Below are 14,673 nucleotides of genomic sequence, written 5' to 3'. Positions count from 1 at the left end.
ACTAGTTGGCAAACGCAAAGGGCATGTGATAAGTAACAGATACAACATCAAGTAACAGATACAACATCCAACTGCAGAAAATCAGCTTTGTATCCACACCCCCAGCCAGATCACTCCCTCTCACATTGCTACACCTGCCCCCTTGTTGCAAAATCTGTTGCTGTGTAGCTATCCCCTTGCACATCCCCTGACCTTGATAGCTTTGCAACAAGAAAAGACCACCACCTTAATTTAGGTGCCAAAAACTCTCCCTCTCAACAGAAGTGTGATGACTGGATCAGTCTGTCAAGAATTCATGCTTGATATAGGATTGCTATAGGATTGTTTCACTGGAATTAAGAAAACCATGTCTTTGTTCCCTTTAAGAATGCGGTTTTGAACCTGTGGCCCTCAAGACTCTAAACTACAGTCCTCAAAGGGGACAAATCAACAGGAAAAGCAGCATGGGGCACTGCCTCCCTAGCTGCCTCTCTCTGAAACCCCAGGAGCAGTTCCAGAGTGAGCCGAGTGTGCTCTGAGCAGCTGCTGTTCTTTCTCTGAGGCCTGCTGCATCACTGGGGTGGGAGGAGAGAAGTCTGGTTGCTCCATCGCCTGCCCCCATCAGGCTGCGTATCCCAGTGCAAGCAGGACAGGAGCTCGAGCCTAGGGAAGCCACTAGCAAAGAACAGCTTCCCTCCCCATAGCCCCCCAGGCAGCTCATGAAAGGGCAGGAAAAGGTGGGGCGACAGAAAGCCAAACTGTTCCAGTTCCAGCCCACGCAGACTACAGCTGCCTGGGTATTACTCTAATTTGCACCATCTGGCAGCAATGGCCTAGTGACCACACACAGTGTAGTGCAGCCACTCCCCACCCTGACCTGTGAGTCAGGGCCCATGGGGAAGCTGGCTAGGCTGGCCCCGCATCTCCATACCAGGGCAATCTCTAGCAGCAACTGGTGTCTGAGGGGCACAAAGGGAGCTAACCCAGACAGATACTCTTCCCCAAGCACTGATTGTGGCCCCTTTACCTTTTTATCCCAGGTTGAATGGCCCAGGCACCCCTGCGCCCTGTTGCAACTGACAAGAGACTAGGGCTCATTTTAATACTCCAAGGGGAAAGACAATGAACACCCCAGAAGGGAAGGCCAAAGAGAGCTCTCCTGGGCAAATGTAAACACAGCAACTCGCACAGCCACTCAAGGTATCTGAGAAGACACAGCACTGGGATCTCCCCAGATATCAAGGGGGATGGGTTACCAGAAAATGAGAGCAAGGGAGAGGAAAGGGAGACCCGGCACTGGGAAGCTTGAGGGCTAAAGGCAGAGTGAGGCCTGGTGATGATGGGGGGCTCTTAGCTCAGCCCATCTCGACACACTACTCATGGAAACATGTTGCAAACTGAACCACTCTAGATGAAGTCTCAACTCTGCAACCTCAAGGGCCTCTATTTGGATGCCCACTGTTCCTTTGTTTTGCATTTCCTATGTGGTTTTCTTCGAGAACAAAACACAAGTTTCTGCTCGTGGCAAGAGCATATTTTCCATTTCAATACAACGGCCACATGGAAAGCCAAAGAGACAGAAGCAAAGAATCCTTTTCAGCACCGGAAACTCAGACCCCGAACCTCTGCTGGTGTAAATCAACATGTCTCTTCTCACTTCAAGGGACCTATTAGGCCAGCTGACACCCCAGGAGGATCTAGCCCTTAGAGCCTCAATCCTCTACAGTTTAATTTTAAAAAACAAGTGCCTTTGGTGAATAATGGGACAGGGAGTCTTGCTCACTGAAGCACTGGCTCACAGGCAGTCAACGTCAGTAGTCATCCAATGTTGTTACGTCCGCTGGCTCTTCAGGAGCCTAGCTTCAATGCATAGGACTGTGTCAGTCCTTCCCTTTCCCCGTGGTCAGGTGCTCACAACACAAAAATGGCCACAACTGGCAGAGAACCCAAGGACTGAGTGGGAAGTGGAAACTAACATCTTCCCACCTCCAGAAAGGGCCCCTCTGGGGAAAGCTTACATTGCTGTGGCCCTTGTTGTACCCACTTAGTAGATATCTATAAGACATCGGTCTCCAGAGATGCAGTCTAGTGCCTTGCAGTTGCTCTACATTAAATTACTTTCCAAAAGGAAAAAGGAATGAAATTTGAGCTGGCACACCCATTCCCAATTACAAGTCCCAGAAGTACAGGCTTGATCACAGAAACACTCACAGATCCTGAACTCTGCCTAGGCTAGGGAGCATGACTGTAAACCCACCTCTACCATCATGCAGAACATTGGCTATGTTTCTGAAGTTTCCTGAAGCTTCCATTACACGCCCCCTTCCCCCCAGCAAACAGTCATTGAACCAAGTGAATACAAGGAAAGGTGCCAGCATGCCACACCCAATGCCAGCATGCTGGCCACTCCCCCAAATTATATACCACGTGAAAGCTCTTAACAATGCAAACTACAGTCAATCATTTTGTCTCATTTAAAAAGTCAGCAAATGTGAAACTTCCGTCCTGACCTGATCCTAGAGAGCTAGACAGAGAACACAGAGGTGTATGTGAATCCTTCCCAACATACATAGTGATGACAGAGAAGGAGTACGGCATCCATCCAGCCGTCCATGAGTTATAAAGGCAGCAGAGATACAACAAACATGCCTTATATCTTTAACAAGAGTGACCAAACCAGAGGTCTGGATTATGCTAACATTGTACCCACCTTTAAAAGTAAAAAAAGCCCATTGACTTCAACGTAACAAAAAAGAGATGAGAAAACAATTACAGAACAAGTTACGGAACAGCTAGCTGGGTATAAAATGAGAGGGTAGCAGTGACCTGTGCAGAATGCCAGGAGATGGTGGAAGAGGATGAACGAGTGGACACAGATCCAGACTAACACGGCTACTCCTCTGATACGAGTGGACACAATTAATTTGACAAAGAATGAGTGTTAAGGATGCAAGAAAGCACAGTGTGAAGCCCACTGGGATTCAGTGTGGTGAAAAGATGCAGTATGGAATCAAAAGTAGCAGTGATGGCCAAGATCGCTGTGGACAGGGTTTAATAATGGCGTGTACCGCAGGGATCAATACTAGCAATGATATCATTCAAGAGATTTATAAATAGGCAGGAAGGGGAGATGAATAGTTGGGTGGTAAATAAATGGTCAGACTTGGATCAGGAACAGCCTTGCATTCTGATTGGCTGAGGCAACCTCCTTTCAGTATAATCCTCAGTCACTACTGTATGTAAATCCTTGCCTTCTGACTCGCTCAGAAGAAGCTATTTAAAGAAAGAGTTTTTTCAAAATGCTTAAAGACAAGCAGGTAAAGTTCTGTGTGAACCTTGGGCTGTGTCACGTTCATCTCAGAATAGCAATAGCTATGCACATAACCAGCCCCCAAGCCCATAGCTCAAATAAAAATATGGATTGAGATTTTCAGAGCAGCCCAGGGAATGGAAAATATCCCTAAATCCACCGACTGCTTTGAAAATCACAATGATGGAATGAAGTGACTCTTCAAAAACTGCTACACAGATGGAGCCATTTCCATTCAGCTGCTACCCAGAATTGTATCTTCCGGATACGATTTGGAAATTTGGCTGTTTGACTCAATCACAATACTTACGGAAGATTTTGCTTTGTATTAATTATGACATAACCTCACAAAAACAGGTTCATTATAGACACAAAAACACTTCCTGATGAGTTTCCTTCTCTGTGCCATGCTGTTTATTTTCACATGCAAATTTGGTCCTGGTCGACGATGCTGGAGCATGACGTACTCGCTTTGTCCCAGAACAACAACAGCCCAGACAGCAGCAGTGTAAGCACTGCTCAGACCCCCGGCGGATGTGGTTTGAGTCTCACCTTCATGGTCAGAAGGGAGCCCAGTATCTGTGGCCTGTTTTGTCATTGGCGCCCCTATTGAGGCTGTCAGCAAGACAGATCGCTGTAGATTTGCAATTGTTATTTTTGGCATGTGGATGCCCGCCCCTGGGGAACTCAACTGAAGCACAACTCAGCCAATGGGTGGGAATCACTACTGAGCTGGGCTTCACTTTAGCCTGAGCTCGAAGGCAAAAAGCTCCATATCCCGTGCCCATCCCAGCCCCCTTGACAACACTGTCAGATCCCACTTACTGCCATGTATGGTCTGCACCCAGCATCTCTTGTTTTTGCAATGGAGTCCACAAGTTGTCCACTAATGCCAAAGTCACAGAGTTTAATATTCCCATTTCTGTCCAGAAGAATATTGGAAGGTTTGATGTCTGTGAGTGAAAGAAAGAGAGAAACAGGTAAGTCATGGCTGGAGATCTCGATTTCAACAGCCACATGGCTGTGCAGTAACAGACACAGACATCAGAAAATCAGAGCTAAGGTTGAACACTCAGTGTCAACTCTGTCTCTTTAACATTTATGTTCAATGGTGAAGTCATCACATATTTCCCAAACACAGTAGCTATCACTGTCTCATAGCCCCATCACAGAGATGTCTGGCAGTTTATGTTGGGATCAGTGGCTGGGAAAGTAGGAGGAGATACAGAGACTGTCCTGGTTCTGAACTTCCTTCTGAAGACGCCTCATTAGTCACCGTGTTTGGCTCTTAATTAGCAAAAAAACCTGTTTAGTGGCAGCTAAGGTTGTGGCAGGCCACATCCTGGGTTTTTTACAGCACGTGTACAAGAGGGTTGCACGCTTCCCAGCGAACATAGGCTGAGCAGTACACTCCCAGAGAGGGGGTCTCCACGGCAGCTGGGGCTGTGATGCCAGCTCAGACAGACATACCCATGCCAGCTTTGATCAAGCTTGTGCACTAAAACAGCAATGTATCCGTGGCGGCATATGCCCATGCCACTGTGACTACACTTCTATTTTTACTGCACCAGGTCATTCAAAGCTAGTGTGTGTATGTCTAATCAAGCTGGAAATTACACGTCCAACTCCAGTGTAGGTGTACCCACAATGAGCAGCAGTCCTGCTGCCCTGATCCCTTCCCACCCCCACTTGGTCCCTGCCTTTCCCAAGACTTGCTACCTCCATTTTGCCTTTTACTCCCCCACATACCCAGGCTACCATTGTTCTCCATCCCCTGCCCCTCTCCCACTCTACAATCCTGCTCTGTACCATGGTCATCTCTCCCCTGGACTCCCACAGACACTTTCTCCATGGCCTCACGCTCCCTCCGCCCAGCCAAAGGGCTGCTCAAATCCCCTTCCTGCCCTGTTACTCTGCTCAGGTCACTCACTTCTCCAGCTCTCTGCACTGCTCTCCCCGTGCCTCCTGCATCAAAGGGTACGTCTATACTACCCACCCGGGTCGGCGGGTAGCGTTCAACTTCTCGGAATTCGATATATCGCGTCTCATCTAGACGCGCTCCCGTCGACTCCGGAACTCCACCACTGTGAATGGCGGTGGCGGAGTCGACGGGGGAGCCGCGGACTTCGATCCCGCGGCGTCTGGACGGGTGAGTAGTTCGAACTAAGGTAGTTCGAGTTCAGCATAGCGTAGCTGAACTTGCGTACCTTAGTTCGACCCTCCCCCTCCCCCCCAGTGTAGACCAGGCCAAAGTCAGGCTTCTCCTTCTCTGCAAGGCCTTAAACAGTTCCCCTGTAGCCTGCACCTTCTCCTGCTCTCCTCTCTCTCAGTCCCAGCCTCCCCACAACATCTCCCTTTGTAGCCTTCTCCCCATCACTTTCACGCTGCCTCCCATGCCTCTCCTTCTGAGTGGAACAGTTTCCCCTCTTCCGATGTGTGACAGGACCTCCCACTACTTCACATCCCTCCCCAGAGCTCACTTCTCCCAACAGTGACCTCTGTGAGATCCCTACACAGCCACTGGTGTGCGCTGTGAATCTGGACTCTTCCAGCTGGGTCTCAACTAGCGTTTAAACTCCTTGGGGCAGGGTCTGTTTTCTTGTGTGCCAGCTACAGTTTCCACAATGAAATTCTGCAATGCAGTTACAAACATCTCTGGCATTGTGAAACTGAAAACATTTTTTGCTTACAGATGGGTCACCTGTGTTTCAGACAGACAAAGAAACATGCTGAGAAATGCCATCAAATTGAGAGTAGGGCCTCGAGTCACTCAGTCAACTAACACACTGTATCTCACTGTAAATTCCTACTGGGAAAAAGGTGCAGGACGTTTTTACCACAGTAACCAAGTAAGGTCAACACTATGAACCCCACTCAGAGGCTGGTTTTGCTACACAATACTAGGACAATATTAGGCAGCAAACAGAGGACAGGCAAACAAAGGGAGTTTGTCTGGGGGGAGTTCCCACAGAGTTTTTTTTTGCCTTTCAGGCTTCTGTGAGCAGTAAATAGAACATCTGCGGAGGCTCTTAGAAGGAAGGTAATATGGACAGTGAGTGATCAGCTGTTGTGACCTGCACAGGATGTACCATGTTTGTCTTTCTCCCAGAGGACAGAAGTGACTTCGTCTGTATGAAGTGCAAGCTGGTCTCCATATTGGAGGGGAAGGTTAAAGGACTAGAGACCCAAGTACAACCCTGCATTGCATCAGAGAAAATGAAGACTTTCTGGATAGAAGTTTGCATTTGGTTCTGCAGGCATAGCATGCTGAAGAATCAGAGAGGGAAGTGCAGAACGGTGAAGAAAACTGGTAGCATGTGACCTCCAGAAGAAGAAAAAGGAGAACCCATGTATTCCCAATGCAGATAGTGGTAAGAAACCATTTTCAGGCTCTCTGCACAGGTACTACGGCGGAGAATGGTTTGGAAGAATCATCTGAGGGAAGGGATCAGAAGGAGACCCCACCAACCAGAAGGCATGTGATGCATTGTCCTAGGGATGGGGGTTCCACAACCTCCACTCCCAAGAGGGGAAGATTGGTGGTGGTGGTGGTCGGGACGCCCTCCTAAGGGGGATGGAGTCATCCATCTGCCGTCCAGAACAAGAGACTTGAGAAGTGTGCTGCTTGCCTGAAGCTAGAATTCAGGATGTGATGGGAGTGTCTGCCGAGACTGATCAAGCCCTCAGACCGCTACCCCTTCCTACTTCTCCACGTGGGCACCAATGATACTGCCAAGAATGGCCTTGAGTGGGTCACTGCAGACTATGTGGTTCTGAGAAGAAGGATAAAGGAGTCTGAGGCGCAAGTCATGTTCTCGTCCATCCTCAGTTTAAGGAAAAGGGCCAGGTAGGGACAATTGAATTGTGGAGGTAAATGCGTGGTTGCGCAGGTGGTGTCGGAGAGAGGGCTTTGGATTCTTCGACCATGAGATGTTGTTCCAGGAAGAAGGATTGCTAGGAAGAAATGGGATCCACCTAACAAAGAGAGGGAAGAGCATCTTTGCAGGCAGGCTTGCTATCCTAGTGAGGAGAGCTTTAAACTAGGTTTGCCGGGGGATGGTGACCTAAGCCCAGAGGTAAGTGGTGAAGTGGGATACTGGGTGGAAACACAAGGAGGAGGGTGCAACAGGGAGAGGCCTCCTGATCCATTCTGAGAAAGCAGGACAATTGGTTAGTTATCTTAGGTGCCTGTACACGAACGCAAGAAGCCTAGGAAACAAGCAGGAAGAATTGGAAATCCTGGCACAGTCAAAGAACTATGATGTGATTGGAATAACAGAGACTTGGTGGGATATCTCACATGACTGGAGCACTTCATGGATGGGTATAAACTGTTCAGGAAGGACAGGCGGGGGAGAAAAGGTGGAGGAGTTGCACTGTATGTAAGAGAGCAGTATGATTGCTGAGAGCTCCAGCATGAAACTGGAGAAAAGCCTGTTGAGAGTCTTTGGGCTAAGTTTAGAGGTGAGAACAACAAGGGTGATGTCGTGGTGGGCCTCTGCTACAGACCACCAGACCAGGAGGATGAGGTAGACAAGGCTTTTTTGGACAATTAACAGAAATTTCCAGATCACAGGCCCTGGTTCTCATGTGGGACTTCAATCACCCTGACATGTGCTGGGAGAGCAATAAAGCAGTGTGCAGACAATCCAGGAAGTTTCTGGGGACAACATCCTGGTGCAAGTGTTGGAGGAACCAACTAGGGGCAGTGCTCCTCCTGACCTGCTGCTCATAAACAGGGAAGAATTGGAAGGGAAAGTAGAAGTGGGTGGCAACCTGAGCAGCAGTGAACATGAGATGGTCGAGTTCAGGATCCTGACAAAAGGAAGAAAGGAGAGCAGCAGAATATGGACCCTGGACTTCAGAAAAGCAGACTTTGACTCCCTCATGGAACTGACAGGCAGGATCCTCAGGGAGGCTAATATGAGGGGGGAAGGAATCCAGGAGAGCCGGCTGTATTTTAAAGAAGCCTTACTGAGGGCACAGGAACAAACTATCCCAATGTGCAAAAAGAATAGTAAATATGGCAGGTGACCAGGTTGGCTTAACAGAGAAATCCTTGGTGAGTTTAAACACAAAAAGGAAGCTTACAAGAAGTGGAAACTTGGACAGATGACTAGGGAGGAGTATAAAAATATTGCTCGAGCATGCAGGGGTGTAATCAGGTAGGCCAAAGCACAATTGGAGTTGCAGCTAGACGGCATGTGAAAGGTAACAAGAAGGGTTTCTAAAGATATGTTAGCAACAAGAAGAAAGTCAGGGAAAGTGTGGGACCCTTACTGAATGATGGAGGCAACCTAGTGACAGATGATATGGAAAAAGCTGAAGTGCTCAATGCTTTTTTTGCCTCGGTCTTCGAAGACAAAGTCAGTTCCCAGACTGCTGCACTGGGCAGCACAGTATGGGGAGGAGGTGAGCAGCCCTCAGTGATGAAAGAACAGGTTAAGGACTATTTAGAAAAGCTGGACATGCACAAGTCCATGGGTCTGGATCTAATTCATCCGAGGGTACTGAGGGAGTTGGCTGATGTGATTGCAGAGCCATTGGCTATTATCTTTGAAAACTTGTGGCGATTGGGGGAGGTCCCGGACAATTGAAAAAAGGCAAATATAGTGCCCATCTTTAAAAAAGGGAAGAAGAAGAATCTGGGGACCTACAAACCGGTCAGCCTCACTTCAGTCCCCAGAAAAATCATGGAGCAGGTCCTCAAGCAATCCATTTTGAAGCATCTGGAGGACAGGAAGGTGATCAGGAACAGTCAACTTGGATTCAGCAAGGGCAAGTCATGCCTGACCAACCTGATTGCCTTCTGTGATGAGATAACTGGCTCTGTGGGTATGGGGAAAGCGGTGGATGTGATATACCTTGACTTTAGCAAAGCTTTTGACGTGGTCTCCCACAGTATTCTTGCCAGCAAGTTAAAGAAGTATGGATTGGATGAATGGACTATAAGGTGGATAGAAAGCTGACTAGATCATCCGGCTCAACGGGTAGTGATCAACGGCTCGATGTCTAGTTGGCAGCTGGTATCAAGCGGAGTGCCCCTGGGGTTGGTCCTGGGGCCGGTTTTGTTCAACATCTTTATTAATGATCTGGATGATGGGATGGATTGCACCCTCAGCAAGTTCACGGATGACAGATTAGTATCATATAATTTGTAAAACACTACGGCGCTGTATAGATGTATGTTCTCATTATCTGCATTTACACACTTCAGATGTTAAGGGAGAATAAATTAATTTTTTGTAGTTAAGAGGAAAAATAATTGATAATTCCTTTGCAGAAGAGAAACCTACGAACTTACCTCTGTGAATGATTTTCAAGTTTTCTTTTAAGTGGTTTAGTGCTTTCACAGTCTAGGAGAAAAGAGGAGATTTTATGTATGAAAAATAAGTTACTACAATGAGACTCCTGTGACTATTAAACTATTTGAGCAACATGAGCCAGAACAATAAACATTAAACAACATGAGCCACAACAATAAAGAGGAACCTTAAGTATCTGAAGGGAAACAATGTAAAGTAAAGACCTCTATATCTGTCATCACCATATAAATTCTGACAGGTTTCCACACCCCCTTTTTGGTGTACACCCACTCTCCAATCTCATTTTTGGACATATACACTTTTGCAATAGTGGCCATTTTGAATTTTTATGGGGAGCATTAGGACTGCCTATGTGTGTGCTTTTTCACATTTACAACCATTTTAAAGATTTTAAGAAAAAAATAGGCTTTTTACACATTTTAAATAAAGTTTAGGAAACAGAGGAATAAAATGTTAAGACATATATATGTTAACAGGCCTTTCTGTATATTGCATGTATTTTTTTTAAATAAAGGCATTAAATATTGGAAATAAAACATGCATTTTTAGAAAAGAATGTTATGTACTTAGGTTGTTTAGAAATATAGATATTAAATATTAGTAACAGAACGTGTGTTTTAGAGAAAATAAAGTGGGGTAGGTTTTAATACAACACAAAGTGAGAGAGGCTGTAGAAGAGTCAAGAAAAGCAAAAGCTGTTCAGCCTGTTACAAAAACAAAAAGAAAATAAACTCAGATAAACTGCAGAAAAGTTTTAAAACAACAGGAAAGGAAGAAAGCTTGTGTCACTGACCAAGAGGCAGAGGGAGAAGAAAGGCGCTTACCCTGGCAGCTGCTAACAGTCCACCAATAATTCCAGGACAGTCAGCCTTGGACAAGCTATGCCTCTTGGCTGAGACAATCAGAAGCTATTCTTTAGACAAGACACAGAACTGCATTTTCCTCAACTAATCATAATGTCCCAGGAGGCGTGGCTTTTGACAGCTGTCTGTTCAGGTATAGAGATCTTTACTACTCACTCCCCAACTTAGCTCTGCTATTATAAATGATTTTGCAACACAGTGGGAAAGTGGTACTTTGCAAAGGCTAGTGGGGAACTGTGGTATGCAGGAAGAAAGCAGGACAGTATGGTTAAGAGCTAACATGGGGGCTCAACAACCTGTCCCTGTGCACCTCTGTCTACCTATCAGTTATGCGCTCACAGAGAGAAGAACCCAACACTCAGAACATTGTTAAAAACATCTTCCTCGTCTCAGTCTGTGGGGCTAGTGAGGGAGGAGAATTTAGGGGGTAGTTCAATGTGCCCATAGAAAACCAATCTAAACAAAATCAAAACTAAACACAACCAACAACACACCTTCCTTCCTGATGTAACCTCGGGCTTTATGTAACAGGCTAGAGGAGGGATGGTGAACTTTGTATGTGCTGCTCTCCCCTGCTATAGAAGAACAGTCAGAGAGGTATTTTAGTTCAGTTTTCACACTTCAGTTCCTTGGGCTCACACCTAAACCTGTGTTAGGCACCTCTAAATACAGATTTATGGACCTAATTTTAGTTACCCAAGTCTGAAAATTGGCTAGAGGAAAAACCACACACACTCAGAACTAGGACCTCACCTGAAATGCCAGAGGGCTGCAGTGCCAACAGCCACTGAGGCAGCAGGCTGCAATTCAGTCACCCTTTGAAAAAGGTGGGTTTTGGCACTAGTGGTGGAATGGCACTTTACTTACAAACTTCTGGTGCTACTGATGTCACTTTGATCTCTCTATTTTTCCATACCCCAACCCCTTTCCCTCAAGTACACACAAGACAATACTCTTGAGTAATGTGGATCATATGGACATGTTAACAATCTGTCTGTCAAGCTATTTCTCTCAGTGTGGCTGATGAGGAACCTATTCCAACATTTCCAAAAGACAGGTCAGTAGAGCCCTTCAAATCTGCAGATATCCGCGAACCATGTTTGTGGATGGTGGATTGGATGAGGATACAAATTTTGCATCCATGCAGGGCTCTAGGGGTCAGGCCCAGCTAACTGCTATGATATTTCATGCATGCAGCTCCTGTTACCTAAGTTCTTATTCAGCAGCATCCAAGGACCTAACAAAATGATGATGCATATACATAGTGTTCTCCTGTCACTGTCCCACTGTTCTGCATGGCCTGTACCTTGGCACGTGTGTGTGGGACAGGAGTTGGGGTGGGTTGTTTTTCCTTGTGTCACTGTTCTGTGCCTCTCTTGTGGAAGGCTGTTTGAAGAAGCCAGTTGTGTAATTGGCTGAGGTTCACTGACCTCCTGATTCCATTCAAATGAAGCATCAGTGCTCCTGGACCACTGGGAAAGATTCAGAAGTTGCCAGCTGTTCCATGCAGTCAGCATGCCTCACACTGTGCCCACAAAGCAAGTGATGGGCATTAGTGGTTCTATACAGCAATCTAACCACTGCTAGGGGTACTAAGGAGAAACTGTTCTCGCTCCATAGCAATAGGTGAAATGGAGTCTGTGTTGTCCACTCAGTTTTGGCCATCCCTCCAAAAGCTACAAACAAGTCCCAGTGGCCCTACACTGACAGGCTGGCTCTGGGGACAAGGAGATCCTGAGCTATCTTGCCTTAAACTCACAGGTGTCAAACACAGCTCCAAAAGCCTAACTTATTTTTGAGAATTTGCAGTAAAGGTAGCAGAACAGACAAAACCCTATGAGCTGGATACCCAGTGCCAGTCCCAGTATTGCATGGACACACCCCATCACTTCTACTCTGCCCAGAACCGGTCTTCCCTTTGATTTTGGCAATACCTTTTCACTCCAAAGTTTACTGACATGGAGAATGTAACCAGGTGCAGAACTCTTACGTGCTCTGAAACTGCCTGATTAAAACACCAAAAGGTCATGGTTTTTCTCATGTCTTGGTGGCCAGTGGAGGTGGAAGAAATAGTCACAAGAAAATACAAAATGCCTGAAATTTGGATATTTTGTATTTCATTGAGGATTCAAAATCCATCCCATTTCTGTATGAAACTCTGGGGATAAAATACGATCATAGACACAAAAATATTTTCACTTCAAAAACTTGCACTTTTTCATGATTTTTTTTCTAAATTACCATTCTAATGAATTCCAGATTCACTGAAAAACATGGGAGCAGCATGAAAAGAGGGCAAACCAGAAGAATTTGGCTCTCTGTTGGCCCTGCCTAGAACGAGAGCCTCCTGCCAGGCAATGAACCAGCTTAGGCTAGTGCCATCTGTTAATGTGACAATCTGGAGGGAGGGTTACTGGAATGCCAATGAACCAGAACCAAAAGACGGCCTTCGGATTCAGCTTGAATTTCAGGCAAAAGATTCTGGGGTGTCTTTATTCACTGAGGCCTCTCCCTCCAGGGCTGCTGGCTGCTTCTCCACCAAGTAATGGAGTTAACATAATAATAGAGCAATGGTAAAACCAGAACCATAAAGATTCTACAGAATGCAAATAAACCAGAGGGAACAGGGCTAAAAAGTCAAAAGCTTAAACTTTTAAAATGATCTTTAAAAATGTGCAAAAAGGGAGCAGCAAAATCTAAATACTTACAGCTAAAGTGATTTTGCCTAAGATTTCTTCTGGAATAACATCATCTAATACACTATATACATATTTGTAAAACTTATCAAACGAGGTAGACATGAGCTCCATACAGATCCAACAGTCACCCTAAAAAAAGAACAAACATATGTCACGGTAAAATAATATATAAGAATCAACAGAATGCAGAGATCCTTTGAATCTGATCAGGATGAACAGGCAACATTTATTATGCTCCAATAGTCTGGCCCATGGGGGTGCTGAAGCCATGTTGAAGAACCTTGGGTGCACATACTAACGTGTACAGTGAAAGGAAAGACAAGCTGGCCCTATTAGAAGAAAGAGAAGACCACAGGGAGGAGAGGCATCTCATGCCCTCCTGTGTGTAAGATGCCAGGTCACTGGAAATGGAATTGGCTGCTAAACCCCAGGTCTGAGTCGCTTTCCGTGATTTATATCATTTTATTTAAAAGATGTAAAGGCTAAAAATCAAATTACACAGAACATAGAACCCCAGATAAATATTCAAACCCAGAACTGAAGCAAACCTCAATGAGAGATTAATATCCCCTCATTTCAAACAGTGCCCCTGCTAATACTGAGAGACTAGTTCTCTATAAAGGTGATTTGCAAAGGGTTTCATATTTTATATTTGCATTCATTATATCCAGTTCAGTGGTAAAGGCAGAATGTAACCTTAAATGTGTTACACAGGTGTGGATTCCACAGCTATCAGAGAAACTAAGAATATGAGGCTGAGCATTTTACTAAGTTATAGCACAACTTTTAAGTTATTTAAAATCGATTTTTTTAAATGATGACATTTTAAATCATGATTAAATTAGACTGTTTCACTGGAATAAAAAGTTCAAAAATCTACCAACTCTCAGTCCAAACTAAGGGCTATTGTTCCAAAGTCTTCTGTGCTAACTGTTATGGATGGCAAATGGCTTAATTTGAGCTGTTTATGGTGGATTTTGGCATCCTGAGGCATATCTTCATTGTTGGAAATACAGGCATTATACAGGATTGGCATTTTGCCCAACAGCAGCGCTGCATTCTTGAACTTAAACACGTTTTAGCATAATTAATCATGTAAGCATGTGGGCCTAAAACATCAAATGGTTCTAGAGCTCAGACAACTAGTCTTTTTAATTCTGGTTGACCCTTGCCCAGAGCAGATGTCTCAAGGGGCAGAGGCAGAGCACCGACTAGGCAAACTCTTCAGAAAAGCAGTTCATAAGGCTGGCTGCACTGAGTTCACAATTAAAAGTTAAGTAATTGAGTCTATGCTTGTAGATGTTGTACATTGCTGCTTCAAACGGGTACTGCAATGTGTATACCTACCATCACAGTTTTGAGACCTTGGGCCCATGATTGGCAATTCAGAGTCTTGCGAGTGTGTGATTATGAATAAGGCACAGACTTTTGATACAAGTCAATTACAGTCCAACAAATGTAGGAGATTCCTCCAAAGAAGTCTTCTCAGCTCTGTG

The 14,673-nt window shown here is 45.5% G+C and overlaps 1 protein-coding gene across 7 annotated transcripts in view; it reads right to left on the bottom strand.

The window, feature by feature from the left end:
- MAP2K4 (mitogen-activated protein kinase kinase 4) overlaps positions 1-14,673 on the bottom strand; it is a 190,776-nt gene that overhangs the window by 35,811 nt on the left and 140,292 nt on the right. For all 7 annotated transcript variants that reach the window (XM_044982525.1, XM_044982528.1, XM_044982527.1 and 4 more), the window contains 3 exons: positions 13,187-13,306; positions 9,594-9,645; positions 4,115-4,242 (listed from right to left, as the gene is read on the bottom strand). In XM_044982525.1, coding sequence (XP_044838460.1) covers positions 4,115-4,242; positions 9,594-9,645; positions 13,187-13,306 — 300 coding nt within the window. The remainder of the gene's footprint in view (positions 1-4,114; positions 4,243-9,593; positions 9,646-13,186; positions 13,307-14,673) is intronic.

This window comes from Mauremys mutica, chromosome 12 (assembly GCF_020497125.1).
Source record: "Mauremys mutica isolate MM-2020 ecotype Southern chromosome 12, ASM2049712v1, whole genome shotgun sequence".
Taxonomy (NCBI): domain Eukaryota; kingdom Metazoa; phylum Chordata; order Testudines; family Geoemydidae; genus Mauremys; species Mauremys mutica.
This window is presented reverse-complemented; position numbering and strand designations above follow the sequence as displayed.